Source organism: Cebus imitator, unplaced genomic scaffold (genome assembly GCF_001604975.1).
Source record: "Cebus imitator isolate Cc_AM_T3 unplaced genomic scaffold, Cebus_imitator-1.0 Scaffold82, whole genome shotgun sequence".
Taxonomy (NCBI): Eukaryota; Metazoa; Chordata; class Mammalia; order Primates; family Cebidae; genus Cebus; species Cebus imitator.
In genome coordinates this window covers 8,673,813-8,689,477 of record NW_016107397.1, presented here as the reverse complement: position 1 = coordinate 8,689,477, position 15,665 = coordinate 8,673,813, and the positions used below count along the sequence as shown (strand labels likewise).

Here is a 15,665-nt window from a genome sequence, read left to right as displayed (position 1 = left end):
CCATCTGCCTGCCTTGGCCTCCCAAAATGCTGGGATTACAGGTGTGAACCACTGCACCCAGTTCTCGGTTCATTTAAACACTTTTTGTTTTTTTTTGAGACAGAGCCTCTCTGTTGCCCAGGCTGGAGTATAATGGCATGATCTTGCCTCACTGCAACCTCCGCCTACTGGGTGCAAGCGATTCTCCTACCTCAGCCTCCTGAGTAACTGGGATTATAGGCACCCATCACCACGCCCAGCTAATTTTTTGTATTAGCTATTTTAATAGAGACGGGGTTTCACCATGTTGGTTTGGGACAGGCTGGTTTCGAACTCCTGACCTCAGGTGATCCACCCGCCTCGGCCTCCCAAAGTGCTGGAATTACAGGTGTGAGCCACTGCACCCAGACTTGCTCATTTACTTCTCAGGGCTAGCTAGATGCCTGGAATTTCCCTTGAAGGAACTCAAGATTTTCCTTTATTTCCATGTTTTGAGGGGCCCACTGGTCCCTAAGAGGGGTCCCTGCCCCATCTCATTATGAGGACCTTCCTTTCTAAAATAGGCGGCGTGGATATGTCGGAAGAGACCTGTCCTGAGATGTAGCTGTAAAACGTCCACTTTGCTGTGCGTGTCTTTTCTGTGATTTGCTCTCCTCTCTTCAAAAGTCTACAGTGTTTAGGAGCACATCAGATAATGTCAAGGCTTAGAAATCCTAGAGGCTCCTGGAATAAGACACTCAGATCTCCTTACTCTACCTTTAATGCTGCCAGCATTATATCTGGAACCAGGCCTGGCTGTGGCAGGGCAGAGCCAGCTGGGACCTGCTTGGGTTTGTGTGGCCACAGGCCAGGCCACCAGGGGAAGGCAAGGTTACCCAGTAAAGCCAGCACCAGAGAGGAACTTCAGGCACCTCAGCAACCAACCACCCTCCTGGCAATGGTTGTTAGGGGTGTGGAGGACAGTGCCTGAGAGCTGGCTGGTTGACAGATGGTGGAGAACAGGGGCTGGGGGCCAGCCAAACCAGGATTGGTTGTGGGACCTCTGTGAGCCTCAGTTTCTTCATCATAAAATTCGGAGACTAGCAATTCATTTAACACTGTAGCATGGGACTAGCACATAGTAGACATTTAATAAATGGAAGTTCCTAATAATAAAAATAATGAAGTCAAGGCAAGTGTTCAGCACCCAAGAAGACTGCTTGAGACACTATGAGCTTTGGAGGGAAGACCGCCTTCTTCAGAGGGAAGTCTGTGGAGTGAATGCAGGGCCGCGTCCTAGAAAACACCCGGGAAACCAAGCAGGCCAGCGGAGCAGGCTCAGGCAGGATGAGCTTCACACAGGAGCTGAGAATCAGGGGCAGGGGACACTGAAATCCCCCTGTGGGTTGCTATGACCAGAGAACCCAGGCCTGCTAAGTCCCCAGTGACTGTATCTGTAGCCCAGGAAAAGATCAGCCTGGGCTTGAACACCCACAGTAGCAGTGGAGAGTCAAGCTGGTGGTACTCACAGTGCACTCAAGCAGAACTATGAACTCCCACAGCTTGAAAATGTCAAATCTAGCAATCCCTGTCACCTCTTCCTGGTAGAAACTGACTTTCTGGTCAGTTTCTGGTCTCCCAGGCTTCACCCAGCTGGGCAGAGGTCCAGGAGCTGCCCGTCTCTGCAGAGGCATTGGCCTGTTCCTGCCTCACTCCACCTAGTAGCAAACAAAGATGGCAAGTTGGTCTGGGCTGGCTGTAAGTGAGGGCTCACCTGGGTCCTGAAGCAGAGAGCTCCAGTATGGCCAGAGGCTCTCAAGTTGCTCCATTTGGTACAGTAACATCCTGTATTTATTTATTACGTGGCTACCATCTTTGTCCTCCCAAAAACACAAGCTCAGTGAGAGCAGGGACCTTGTCTGTGCAGTGCAGGATCTCCCGTGGGCACGCAGAAGGCCTGCTGCATAGAAGGCAGACATCATGCCGGGAAGTGCCTGTGAGCAGGTGGACAGGGCATGGCACACACCAGCCAGGACAGACATAGCCCAGCCGCCCAAGGCCCAATCAAGCTTCCATCCTTTATTGACTTAATTGTCTACTTGGCTACCCATGACCTCTGGAGGGAGAAATTCTAGTGTGCTCCATCTCCTAGAGGTTCATAAACCAAATGTTTTTATGTCATCACTTCAAGATCTGGGGTTGGGGCTTTCTCATCACTGCTCGTGTGTCCTCCTTCCCTCATTGTGGATGGATGTGAGACCTGTCTGTGGCCCTTTGGATAAGTATCTGTCAGCATTTTGGCTGTAATAAACCCTAACTGTAGTTGGATTTCTTTTTCATAATAGGAGGAATAAGAGTGACATTATTTCTGAATAGTCAGTCGCATATGCACAGGAGAGCTGTCATTGGCCCTAATGGTGCCTTCAATAATACCACGGTCATCTGGGTAAATTTGCCGAGACGGGCCTCATTTTTTGTTCTGGTGTAATGTCTCTGCCTAAGCGTTTAGGTACTGTGGAGACAGGTGACAATGACATACATACTCAGAAATTTCGGGATGTTTATTGGTTGCTTGATTGTCCATAACAACACCCTCACAATGACTTTTCTGTCTTATTTCTCAACCGGCATAGAAAATCCGTATGAGATGAATGGTGTAAAGTGGCCTTTTTGTTCATTAGTCTATCAGATCCGTTTAGGTCCTATTTCGGGACCTTTAAAACTACCACGGGAGAGGAAAATACTGCAGCGTAAGTGACAACTCAAGTGGGACCCAAGGAAGTGTTTTACCACAAATGTCATTTTCGAGAAATAGAGGTCAACGTATATATAAATCACAACTGTCAAACCAAATTAAATTTTATGAGACTCATATTTCCCCATTCTTTCCGAGTACCGTTCCGTGCTCTGATTCCTTCATCCTGATTCTCTTGTTGGATTTTTAGATTTGCCTGTGTGTTTCATTTTTCCAGCCATTGGGTTTTATATTTCTTTCCTTCATTCGTCCATTCACCCAGCAAACATTTATTAAGCACCTACTGTTTTATAGATTTTATTGTTTCAGGTATCATGCTACATATTAGATTACTAAGGTGAAAACCTTTTAGTTTCTTCCTCCAAGAATTCACAATTTTCGGTAGGAGGCATGTGGGAGAGAGGATGGAAATTTTTTTTTTTTTTTGAGACAGAGTCTCACTCACCCAGGCTGGAGTGCAGTGGTGCTATCTTGGCTCACTGCAGTTTCAACCTCCCAGGCTCAAGTGATTCTCCCACCTCAGCCTCCTGAGTAGCTGGGATTACAGTAGTATATCACCACACTCCCCTTTTTTTTTCTTTTTGGTAGAGACAGGGTCTCCCTATGTTGCCCTGGCTGGTCTCAAATTCCTGAGCTCAAGTGATCCTCCAGCCTCAGCCTCCCAAAGTGCTGGGATTACAGGTGTGAGCCACTGTGCCCAGCCAGAAATGTGGTGTAAATGTTGGTACACGTGAGACTTGTGAGAATTATTGGAATGAACTGTTGCCAGGGGAGGATGTGAAAGCAAGTGAGTGGGCAGGGTCAGCCAGGAGGGCTCTGCGGAGGAGGTGAGACTCAGGTGGGGAAGGAGACACAGTCTTTTGATGGGAAGGAAGACATCCTAAGCAGAAAGAAGAGAGGAATGAAAGGCTCAGAGTTAGTAAGTTGCACAGCACCCATTGTTTAAAGTATAGATCTTATTTTTATTCGGGAAACGTGACTCCAACAGATCAGGAGACAAATGGCGTTGGAAAGATAGCTTGTTGCTGACAGATCCCAAGGGGAGGGGGCAGGGCCACATGGGGAAGCACAGGTGGGTCAGGAGGCAGAGGAGGAGGGGACTATGGCAGGAGCCTCTGCTGTGGCTTCCAAGGGACGGGCTGTGCCAGGCAAGGTTAAGACTGGCTGGTGTCACAGTCTCAGCAGGCTCCAGGCCTGGGGGCTGTTCCTGCTGTTGGATCCCCACCCCAGTGACAGGACAGGGGCACAAATCTCTAAGTGTGAGCACTCACAGAGGAGGAGGTGAGACTGGGTATGACAGGTACCCTCCAGGTGAGCTGTTTGCTGTCTCCGGGAACTGGCTCACCCTGGGAAGGCCGTCTCTCCAGGGCAAGCCAGGCCCAGGTGTGCCACGTCCAGTGGAAGTGGTGGCTAACACACCATGGGCAAGGCCTGGCAGGCACAGAGTGGGCCATGTGTGAGTGGGACATGATGGGAGATGGCCCGAGGGGAGGTGCAGCTGGCGGGAAAGGCCGTGCTTGGGGGCTGACTTGTTTTTGTCTAATAGTGTCCCTAAAAAACTGTGGCTGCTGGTCACTGAGCTTGCTGGCATGGGCCATAGTGTCCTGGGCTGTCCTCGTCCCATTGGGGGCTCTTGACAACCCTTTAGGGTGACCCCTATGGTCCTCGCTATGTGGACAAGAAGGCCGAGGAGCTCAGTGTCTCTCGGGCCAGGCCTCGTACCCCAGAGCTTCTGGCTGTGGAGCCTCCGCTGCCACTCTCCTCACTCCCTTTCCTGGGCAGTGGAGTAGAAGTCCTCGCTGGCCTTTCAAGAATTTAGAAACGTTAGTGGAGAGTCACAGCGTGTGGCGCAGGGAGCAATAGCGTCCCTGTTTCCCCTTGAGAGGGGTCGGATCTGATGCAGGTGGGACAGATATGGACGGGAGCTCCCAGTGGAGAGATTGCAGGTTCAGCTCAGAAAGGACCCGGGGCTCTCAGGGCAGGGGCCATCGCAGGCAGAGATGGCCTCCAGGAGAAGGGCATTATGGAGGAGCTGGTTCCTTCAGTGCATGGGGTCAGGAGGGAAGGCTGTTTCAGGGGACACACTTGGGAGATGTGAACAAACTGGCCGGAATGCAGGGAGCACGGAGGAGCTAAGACAGGTGCCAGGTGCTGTGGACCAAGTGTGCCCCCAATTCCTGTGCTGAAATCCTCACCCCCAAGGCAAGGGTGTCAGAAGGCCTTTAGGAGAGGATGGGGTCAGGGAGTGGAGCCCTTAACAATGGAATGAGTGCTCCTCTCCTTCTACCACGTGAGGATACAGAGGCATTTGGCCGTCCCCAACCTAGAAGGGAGTCCTCACTGGGACTCACCCAGGTTGGCCCCCTGGTCCCTTCACCCCCAGTGCTGTGAGGAAATGAACTCCCATTGCTTGTAAGCCACCCGGTCTGTGGCAGGTCATCACAGCAACCGGACCCACTACAACAGTGGGGAAGGTAGGACAGAAGGGCACCAGGCACCCCGGCCCTGGGGAGGGAGTCTAGACCACTCTGCACAGCAAGAGCCGTGAATCCGAGTCGGGTGAGATGGATGAGCTGGGGACTTGTGGGTTAATAGGGGTCCCAGGCTCATCTCCTGCCCCTCCCTTCCTGTGGCTATGAGCCCCGAGGCCCAGAACATCCTGAGGCCTGCTCCAGAGGAACCCTGCGGGGTGCATGACCACAGGGAGGGAGGTCTACGTGGAGGTGCACTTAGGGGTCTCCTTTAGGCTTGTGTTCTCCACACTGCTTGCCAGAGAAGCCGCCTTGCCCTGGCCTCAAAAACCAACAGCTGGGCAGCCCTGACCCTATGGTTTGTTTTAAGGTAGCAACGACACTTGCATTTTTTAAAACTCACTAATCTATCAAAATAGTTCAAGCAAGAGGTTGGGAGCTTCTAAATCAGGGTCCTGCCACTGAAATCAAGCACATGTAAGAGAGGCTGTGGAGGAGACTCTGCCATGTACAGCAGAAGAGGGGGAGACAGAAGCAGCACTGACCCTCCATGACAAAGGACAATAGAGCCTTCCACAGGTGGGGCCCCTCTTGGGAGGAAGATCATGGTTCTGGGGTGAGGCTGGCTTGTGTGAGCTGGTGGTGCTCAGAAGCGTCTGCCTGTGGTCAGCAGGAAGGGGGCCCCGCACCCAGGTCTCTGTCTCCTTGTGGAGGGACAGGAAGGGCTCCAGGAAGGAGGCCTTACAAGAGAAAGAGAGGGAAAGAGGAGGCAAGGACAAGCTCAGGAGAGGCTTCATTTGGGGCTGCTGGGGCAGAGAAGGGGAGTGGGGGCAGAGTGAGAGAGCCAGCGCCCAGGGAGCCCAAGCATGGAGCTCAGGAGCGGGAAAAAAAACCTCATCTGTCCACAGCCCTTTTGCCTCTGAAGAGCGAAAGAATATTAAACAGTAAAGACAAAACAATGACACCTCAGAAAGACAGAAGTCTCAAGGGAAGGACTGGCAATCCGGCACTGGGCTGGATCAAAGCCTAAAACCTCCTTGGGAATGAAGATAAATAGTGCAGCGTCACATCACATCCCCTGCCAGCTCATCAGGTGTGCAAACTCTGCAGATTTGTTTAGGGGAACTGGCCTCTGGGCTTCACTGGGCCTTCCTGATTTCCTGTGCCTTTGCTGGAAGTCCCCATCTGTCCCTCCCTCTGCAGTGGCCCCCCCAGCTGCCTCCTCTTGGGAGGCTTCATCTGGCTGGGGTGGGCGCAGGGAGCGGCCCTCAGAAGCAGGGGTACTCGGTGTCTGCAGAAGTTGCTAGACGTGCAAGTTTTCCTGCTGACACCAGACTTTCAGCCAGGCAGGGTCTGGCTTGGCAAGTTTCCATGGAAGGGGATCTGGAGCATCTTCTTAGCTCTGGATAGAAGGGGCTGCCTCCTTGTGTCCCTCCGCCCCTCGCCACACACAGCTGTGCCTTGTCTGCTTCCCCTCCATGCACAGAATTACATTCGGGATGAGGTTAATGACTGTCCTCTGAGCAGCCATTGACCCTGGACCCTGGATTGCTGAGCTCATCATGGCCACCAGAGCCTCCCAGCGGGTCCTGCCAGTCCCACTGATTTCCACCAGTTTTCCCTGGTCCTGCCAGGCCCACTGATTTCCACCAGTTTTCCCAGGGGCCTGACCTCATGTGCACAAACAGACCCAGTCTCCTGGCCTACTGGCACTAAACCTCTGGCCAGAACTGGGGGCAGCAGGCAAGCTGTGGGTGTGTGGTGGGCAGCATCCCTGTGGGTTTAACGGACAGATGGTGTTCCTAATGGGCCTGAAGGGCCGCCCCTGCCGGGTGCCATTAAAAACAGGTGGCATTTCTGCCTTTGCCCTAAGTATTGTAAAGTGCCATTTATTAGCCTTAAAAAAAGTTAAAGAACAAAAATGCCTTTCAAAATTCCAGCTTCCCGACGGAGCTTTGATTTGTTTTATCTTTAGAGAATTCTGCCTCCCTCTAAGTCAGCACATTGTTGGTGAGCACCTACTTGCTTCTAGAACACTCTGTCTTGATGGCCTTGAAATCTAACGAGAAAGCGGAGGAGCCCAGCAAGGATTAAAGAACTCCTGCCTCTCACGAAAAAGCGTCCTAGCCTCTTCAGACAAAAATGTAAACCTTTGATTATAGAAATTTCAGTTTCTCCCCTAGAGGTCTCTAAGTAAAGTTACATTTTTGGCGATCATTTGTTTTGGAGCTCTGTGTAAAGCAACCCATTTTCAGTACTGATTTTTACATCATTCACATGTTCATTTGTAGATTTGTTCATGGGTTAAACAAACACCAAGTTGAGGCTGGACCCTGGAAGAGATGCTGGAGGTGCAGGGATGGGTGAGACCCTGGACTTGCCTCGGGGTGAGTCCACAAGCAGGCCGAAGTGATGTCACAGCATGGTGAGAGGACTCAGAAGCCAAGGAGAAGGAGTCAGTGCCACGGGGGTTGTACACTCCAGCAGGGCTTGCCAGACTATTTTTGCAAAGGGCCGGATAGTAAATACTTCAGGCTTTCCAGGTTAGATGCTCTCCATTACAGCTCTGCAGTTCTGCTGCAAAAGCATGAAAGTAGCCATCAGCCACACAAACCAGTGAGTGTGGCTGTGTTGCAATAAAACTTTATTTATAAAAACAGGAAGTGGGCCAGATTCAGCCCCTGGGCTAGAGTTTACTGACTGCAGTATTAAAGCCCTGCTTGTTTGTGTTTGAGACGGGGTCTCTCTCTGTGGCCCATGCTGGAGTGTGGTTGTGTGATCACTGCTCACTGCAGCCCAGACCTCCAGAGCTCAAGCGATCCTCCTGCCTCAGCCTCCAGACGAGCTGGGAATACAGGCATACACCACCACACCTAGCTAGTTTTTATATTTTTTGTAGAGATGGGATCTCTCCATGTTGCCCAGGCTGGTCTTAAACTGCTGGACTCAAGCAGGCCTCCCAATTTGGCTTCCTAAAGTGCTGGGATTATAGGTATAAGCCACTGAAACTGGCCTAGAGCCTGCTTTAATAAACCTGATAGGAGTCATCACATTAAGGAAGGTAATTGTGTTTGACTTACTGTTTTTTGATTTGCCCCAGACTCTGTGAAGTTAGATGCTACCTGGTAGAAGATTATAAGTTGCAAAGCCAGAGGTCACAGTTATATTGCCCTTATAGCCAGTTTTGTTTCTAACTTTTTTATCTTATTTGAGCATTCTTTCTTTCATTCACTCTACGTACTTTGATGTATATTTCCCTCTGAACCAGTTTTACCATCCTACTATTTCCTGATTAATGCGCAAAACAAATCGTTGAAACACACTCTGTATTTGTATCAGAATTGTGGGTTATTTACTTATTTATTTTCAAGGCAGGATGTCGCTCTGTCTTCCAGGCTGGAGCGCAGTGGTGTGATCACAGCTCACTGCAGCCTTGACATACTGGGCTCAAATGATCCTCCTGCATCAGCTTCCTGAGTAGCTGGAACTATGGGCTATGCCACCATGCCTGGCTAATTTTTTGTTGTTGTTGTTATTTTGTAGAGGTGGAGTCTTCCTGTGTTGCCCAGGCTGGTTTTGAACTCCCAGGGTCAAGAGATCCTCCTGTTCTGTCTCCCAGGAGTTGTGTTTTTATTTATTTATTCTTTTGAGATGGAGTCTCATTCTGTCACTCAGGCTGGAGTGCAGTGGTGCAATCTCAGTTCACAGCAATCTCTGCCTCCCAAGTTCAAGTGATCCTCCTGCCTCAGCCTTCTGAGTAGTTGGGATTACAGGCACGTGCCACCATGCCCAGCTAATTTCTTTGTATTTTTAGTAGAGACAGGGGTTTCACCATGTTGGCCAGGCTGGTCTTGAACGCCTGACCTCAAGTGATCCACTTGCCTTAGCCTCCCAAAGTGCAGGGATTACAGGCATGAGCCACAGCGTCTGGCCGGGAGTTGTGTTTGTAAATGAACGCTTTGACAACGATCATCTGCACTGTGCTGGGGGTACATTGAAGAGGCTGTGCGAGCACAGAATAAGGACATCGATTCTGGCAGCCTGGCGGGGGTAGTGAGAGGCTGAGAGGGATGCTGTTTAGAGGCTTCCCAAAGGCCCGGACACTCTCCAGATTCCAAAGGAGTAAGCCAGTTGCAGAGAGAAGGGGCGGAAGGAGCAGACACACTCAAAGAGAAAAGAGAGGTACAGGGGGACAGGTGTTGGAGACTGCGTGATGCCTCCAGGTAATGACAAACCACGGCTGTGGGAGGAAGTGCGGGCAGAGTATAATGGAGCCACGTGGCGCCTGCTTGGGCTCGCCAATCATTTGGCACCTGTTCCAGTCGACATCTTTCAAAAAGGGAGACCAGGCACTGGGCAGGAAAGGCAAGGGAGTTTGACCTTGGCTGCCACCTTCAGCGTCCTGCCCTTGTCCCAGTCTGTTGATCCTGGCCCTGAAACTGTTTTATGTTCGGCAAAACAACAACCCTGTAGATAACCAGACACCCTGCTCAGAAGGCAGGTGAGGGGTCACCTCATGGAGAATGGCCACAGGCCCTAGAAAACGCTTCCCTCCTTGGGCTCTCCTCGCGAGGAGGATGTAGCTGCCCCGCTGGCCCCTGTTTCTGACCTTGCAGCCGTTTCCCAGCATCTCTGCAGAGGGAGCCACAGGCCCGGCGTTCTCAGAGAAACCTGATGAGCCTGAAGGCCTCTTGCTGCGCTTTCCCCCACTCTCCTGGTTTCTCAATGCAGTGTGTGCCTTTCTCTCCCAGGCAGCGTCCCAGCCCTTAACCACTTCTCTTCCGTTCATCTTGGTCACAGGGGTAGAACAGCCCTAAACGCCAGAGTCGCTGCCCTGACCAGCGCTGACCCTGAAGTAGCCCCTGTGGCCAAGGACATGCCCCTGAGTGCCCAGTGCCTGACAGGATGAGAGAGCCCATAGGATCAGGAAGCCCCCAGGCCTCAGGTGAATGCTTCTGCAGCCAGGAAAGCAGCCAGACAGACTGAACCCATACCTGCTGGGGATCCAGACCAGAGGAAGGCAGGGAGCTCCAGGCAAAGTCCCCTTCCAGGACACCAACATTCCTCAGTCTTTTATTTCTCTCCCAGGCAGCCCAAAACACATCCAGGGTGGGAAGGGTGGGGCTGCAGGGGCAGACCAGAGGAAGGAGACATGGAGTCGCTTAGCAAAGGTGAATGAGCATCCGCAGAGCTGCTGGGGGTCTTGGAGAGTAAGGTGAACTGCCAGGCATCTGTTTCCCCCTCTCACATGCACAGATCAGCCAAGGACCTGGAAGACAGGAAGCTGCCAGGCAAAGCTCCCACCGGTCACTTGGCGCCATGATCTACGCACGTGAGCCAGGGGCGCCCTGACTGCCGGCTCTTTCCTTAGTGCTTATGTGTGATTGATTAATAAATAATAGGTCCTGAATTGATGGCCTAAAACTGAAGTCATCCCTTTTTCTTCTATTCTTCCTTTTTTTAAAAATTATTTTCCACAAAATTGCCCAGTGCTTTGGTTTAATACCCAAAGGCTTGGTTTCACTAGGAGGACCCCACCTAAGTCACCAAGGACTCTGAAACTGCTAAACCATGCCACGGGATCTGCATTCAACAGGGAGGCCCTTTGCACCCAGTAAATTCCAACTGAAAAAATGCTGAACTCGGTCCTCCCCACTCCCCAGTATCTAGTCCCAGCCCGCCCACCATCCCCATCTCCTCCCCTGAGACACTGCCTGGGCAGCCAAGGGCCTCCCCCAGAAGCCTGAGCAGCTCGTATTGCTTGCCCTTCCCTCTGCTGTGATGCATATTTTCCATTACCTGGAGGCCTGTAAGGTGTGGTGAGCTGTGCTGATCTATAACAAACAGTTGGTGACCTTGAATGTGTCACTCTTTTTCTGGGCCTCAGCTTCTTTTAGTGTAACTTGGGCTGGAACGATATCCTCCAGCTTCCTAGCTTATTGGTTGGTCCATTCACCCATCAAGTGCGCAGATAAATATTGCATGGCCCCTCTCCACTAGACACTGCCGGGGCCAGAGCTCTCGAGCTGACTTGAATGAGCTCCCATGAGATCCCTGGGTCCTGAAGTTCGTTCTCTTTTGCGTATTAGGATTGGATGGCTCCAATCTCAGCCTTCTGCTCCCGGGTCCCTTCCCTCTTCACAGATGCAATAGAAGGAGACAGTGGCTGCCATGGGCCCTGACGAGGGGATAGGGAGGCCTTGGTCCTGTCTAACTCAAGAGCTAGTCCAACTCCAGCTTCACCTAGACCCCTCCCTTCTCCAAGATGAGTGTTTTGTGGAACCTTCATCTATCCGCATGACTCTTGTGTCCTGTGTCTCCAAAGGGAAGATTTGAAGGTTTCAGTGGCCACCCCAGTGCTAAGAGCTGGCCCACTTTGGTGCCAGGGGACTTGCCCCCTTCCCCTCTGGCTGCACAAGCTTCAGAGTCTTTTCCTGATTACACCTCCCTGTGGTTTTGCTGACTTCCAGGCTATTCATTATCTATGCTGACCTCCAGCTTGTTCTCTACCCAATGTTTTTGGAGTCATTCTACATTTCATTTTAATGTTTCTTTTTTTAATTGAGGTGAATTCACCTCACATAAAGTAACCATTTTCAAGAGTACTATTCACAACTTAGTAGATTCCCAATGCTGTGCAACCAGCATGTCTGTCTCGTTCCAAAATATTTTTATCACGCCACAAAGAGACCTCATACCCAAAAGCAGCCACTTCCCATTCGCTACTCTCCCCATTCCCTGGCAGCCACCCACCTGCATTCTGTCTGAATGGATTGACAGATCCTGGACATTTCATAAAATGGAATTGCATGGTGCATGGACTTCGGTCAGGCTTCCTTCACTTTGCATCCATCATGTTTTGAGATTCATCCATGTGGTAGCAAATGTGGGTGCTTTGTTCCTTTTTATGGCTGAATCCTGTTCTATGGTGCAGAGTCCTTTTGTGTATCCACTCAGTGCTGGGTGTTTTGCTTTGTTCATGGCTTTTGGCTGTTGTGACTAGTGCACTAGGAGCATGTGCCTACAGGTATCTGTTAAGACACCTGTTGTCTGTTCTCTTGAGTCAGTGCCTGGGAGCAGAGTTGCTGGGTCACGCGGTGGCTCTGTGTGTAATGTTTGGAGGAGCCACTGACCATGTGGATGTTTTCAGTTGAGAGCACTGAGAGTTTTGCGCTTTGCCTTTAGAGTTGAAGCGAGCCACTGGCACGCCTGCTTATGCAGTCTCCTCTGCATCCATGTTTCCAGTTTACCAAGGTCGTTTGGAATTTTCCTGCCACCCTCCCAAGACTTGGCCACCTGCCAGCTTGGTTTCCTATCCTGTCATTTAAGCCACTTATGAAGTGTTAAATGCACCAGGCCCCAGGCCGATCCTGCTCTGGCAACCTATTTGTCCTGACATGCTCTCCATGCTGCAGAGATCTCCAAAGAAGAGCTCCAGGGCTCTCCTGGTGAACATGAGGCCATGGCTGTCTCCCCCATGATCCCTTCCTGGCGTGGCTTATGTGGCACCGTCAAAGGGGAGAGATGGACGTGGTCAGCTTGGTGCAGCAGTAGTAGAAGTTGCACTGGCACTCGGGTTTCTGAAAAGCACAAGGATGAGTGAGAGGTGGGGCTCAGGGTCAGATTAGGGGAAATGAAAATGCTACTGAGCAGGCTGATGGTGTGGAGCTCCCAGACGGGGAGTAAAATCAGGACAAGACAGACCATGGGCAGGAGCAAAGACTCAGGAGAGGCAGAAGCTGGGGAGCTTGGACGGCACTCCATGGGCCTTGCCAGCAGACTCCGAAAAGGCAAGTGTCTGTTGAAGGGAGTGGCTCTTCCCTCATCAACGCTGCCACAAGGTTTCTTTAAACCCCTTAAGGTTTCTTTAAATCTTAAGGGGACTGTGCCTGCCAGTCTGGCTTCTAGGGCAGAAGCCTCGTCCTTCTCTGTCTAAGGACCTTTCTTATGCCATGGCCCTCAGGCACACACCAATGGTGTCTGTTTGGTGTGTGTTTGAGGCAGAAGGGGTTGGGGTAGGCTCAGGAGAGACTGAGCCCCTGACCAGCCCATGGTAGAAATGATGCTGGACCCCCAGCCTGTGCCCACAGCTCTGTCACTGCTCACTGTGGTCCTGGCCAAGTTTTTCTCTCCAGGCTCTCTCTGAGCCCTCACTTGTCAAACAGGAGGAAGGATGAGATGGTGTGGAAAGTCTTCTCCATCACTGATAGCCTCCAAGCCCTCAGAGGTTTGTTCCCAGGGGGCTCACCCTTCACTTCCAGTAGTCCTGTGACCCAGTTCTTGACTGTGAGCTTTTGACTAAAACTCACCCAGACTTGATGGTGGGCATAGCAAGAGCCTGTATCTCCAAGGCACAAGAAGGGATTGTGCAGGACTCAACTTGTCCCAGGTATGGGGATATCTTGTGGCCCTGCCCAGTTCACCAGGTACCAGCAGGTGCATGTGGTCTACAGGGCAGACTCAGTCCCTACAATGTGTCCAGCCCATCTCAGTGTCTCCCTCTGCACAGGTGGGAGCTATCGGTGACGAGGAGGAGTGGGTCACCCTCTATGAAGAAGAGAATGAGCCCGATGCCCAGATGCTGGAGATCCCAAACCTCACACCCTATACTCACTACAGGTGAGAACAGCAGTGGTAAGCTGCTGCAGGAGGAAATGCTGGCAACCTACACAGGTGGCTTCTGTTAACAATAGTAAAACCCTGTCTTACATATGTAAATGAGATGTTTCTAAGTGGCAATAACAGTACATCAAAGCCTTAAGGAGCAGGCAGGTTGCATAGCTGGGTGTTATTACAGGGGAAATGATAGGTATATGTTAAACTCACAAAGTTCCTTCCATCAGTACCAGCCGGCAAAACACCTCATAGAAATGGCCCACTATTATAATAGGCCAAATAACGAAGAACCGCAGGCAGCGGAGACGTGGCACTTTACCAAACTCTACAACCTCTTGGGACTATTAACATGCTGTGTGCAAACAAAGCAGATGACCTAGGAAGATCCTCTGCTCCCTTTCCCAGGCAGGGCCCAGGAGCTGCTAGTCTCACTTATTAAGCACTTAATATGCCATTTAACCTTTAGCTTCTTGATCCCCAAAATGGGTCCGGACAGTAAATCCTTGGCCTTAACAAAGGGCAGGGTGATCATGAGCTGTTAGTGCTGTGATCACTTTCTGTAAGACCACTGAAGGAGATGAAATTTCCAGTTATCACCAGATGTTGAGTTTGATTATGTCATTGTTCTGCCAGGATGGATACATTTCATAAGACTGGAGAATGAAAGAATAGGAATTACTAATTCAGGGAGTAAAAGGTGAAATTACATCTTTGTGAAGAATTTTTTTCCAGCACAAAACCAAAGTTAGAGTTTTAAAAAAAAACAAAAGAACTAATGAGAGATGCCATTTAGCTTCTATTCATTTTAACATCCTTCAGAAGCTTAGAACAGACAAATCAAGACATAATACACTGGTTTTTAAAGAAAAACCAGTTTAGGTTAAAATGAGCTGTTGGGATTCCAGACTTACCATGTGAAATTAACTGAAGCTATATAATTGTTTCAAAGATCAGAAACCATAATTAGAGATCAGTGTCCCTGTCTGAAATTCAGGTACATTTGGGGAACCTCTGTAGTAAATGTGTGTATGTATGCAAACTTGGGGTTTTTTTCTTGTTGTAAACTGAATTTAAATAATTGTTTATATATGAATAAAGAAGAGATAGATCTGAAAGCATTCCTGTAGGTTTTAAAGAACATCTGACTTCCCCCTCATTTTGTTGTTAAGGAAACAGAGATAATCTGATTTGCCAAAGGTCTAACAGTTACTCATTGGATTAGAATCACAGAGTGTGGTGTGAACCCTGAAAATTTGAAACAGGTCTCAATTACTTTAGAAAGTTTATTTTGGCCGGGCGCAGTGGCTCACTCCTGTAATCCCAGCACTTTGGGAGGCTGAGGAGGGTGGATCATGAGGTCAGGAGATCCAGATCATCCTGGCCAACATGGTGAAATACTGTCTCTACTAAAAATGCAAAAATTAGCTGGGTGTGGTAGCACCTGTAGTCCCAGCTACTCAGGAGGCTGAGGCAGGAGAATCACTTGAACCCAGGAGGCAGAAGCTGCAGTGAGCCAAGATTGTGCTACTGCACTCCAGCTTGGGAAACAGAGCGAGACTCTGTCTCCAAAAAAAAAAAAAAAAAAAAAAAAGTTTATTTTGCCAAGGTTGAGGATGTACCCATGACACAGCTTCAGGAAGTCCTGCCAACATGTGCACAAGGTGGTCAGGGCACAGCTTGGTTTTATACATTTTAGGGAAATGTGAGACATCAATCAATATAAGCAAGAAGGACATTGGTTCAGTCTTGAAAAGTGGGACAAGCAAAGGCAGCGAGACTCAAAGCAGGGAGGGGGCTTCCAGGGCACAGATAGGTGAGAGACAAATGGTTGCATTCTTCTGAGTTTCTGATGAGCCTTTCCAAAG

The 15,665-nt window shown here is 50.2% G+C and overlaps 1 protein-coding gene across 1 annotated transcript in view; it reads left to right on the top strand.

Annotated features, from left to right (window-relative positions):
• SDK1 (sidekick cell adhesion molecule 1) overlaps positions 1–15,665 on the top strand; it is a 982,297-nt gene that overhangs the window by 816,402 nt on the left and 150,230 nt on the right. Inside the window, exon 23 of the mRNA XM_017533779.2 lies at positions 13,694–13,803. Coding sequence (XP_017389268.1) covers positions 13,694–13,803 — 110 coding nt within the window. The remainder of the gene's footprint in view (positions 1–13,693; positions 13,804–15,665) is intronic.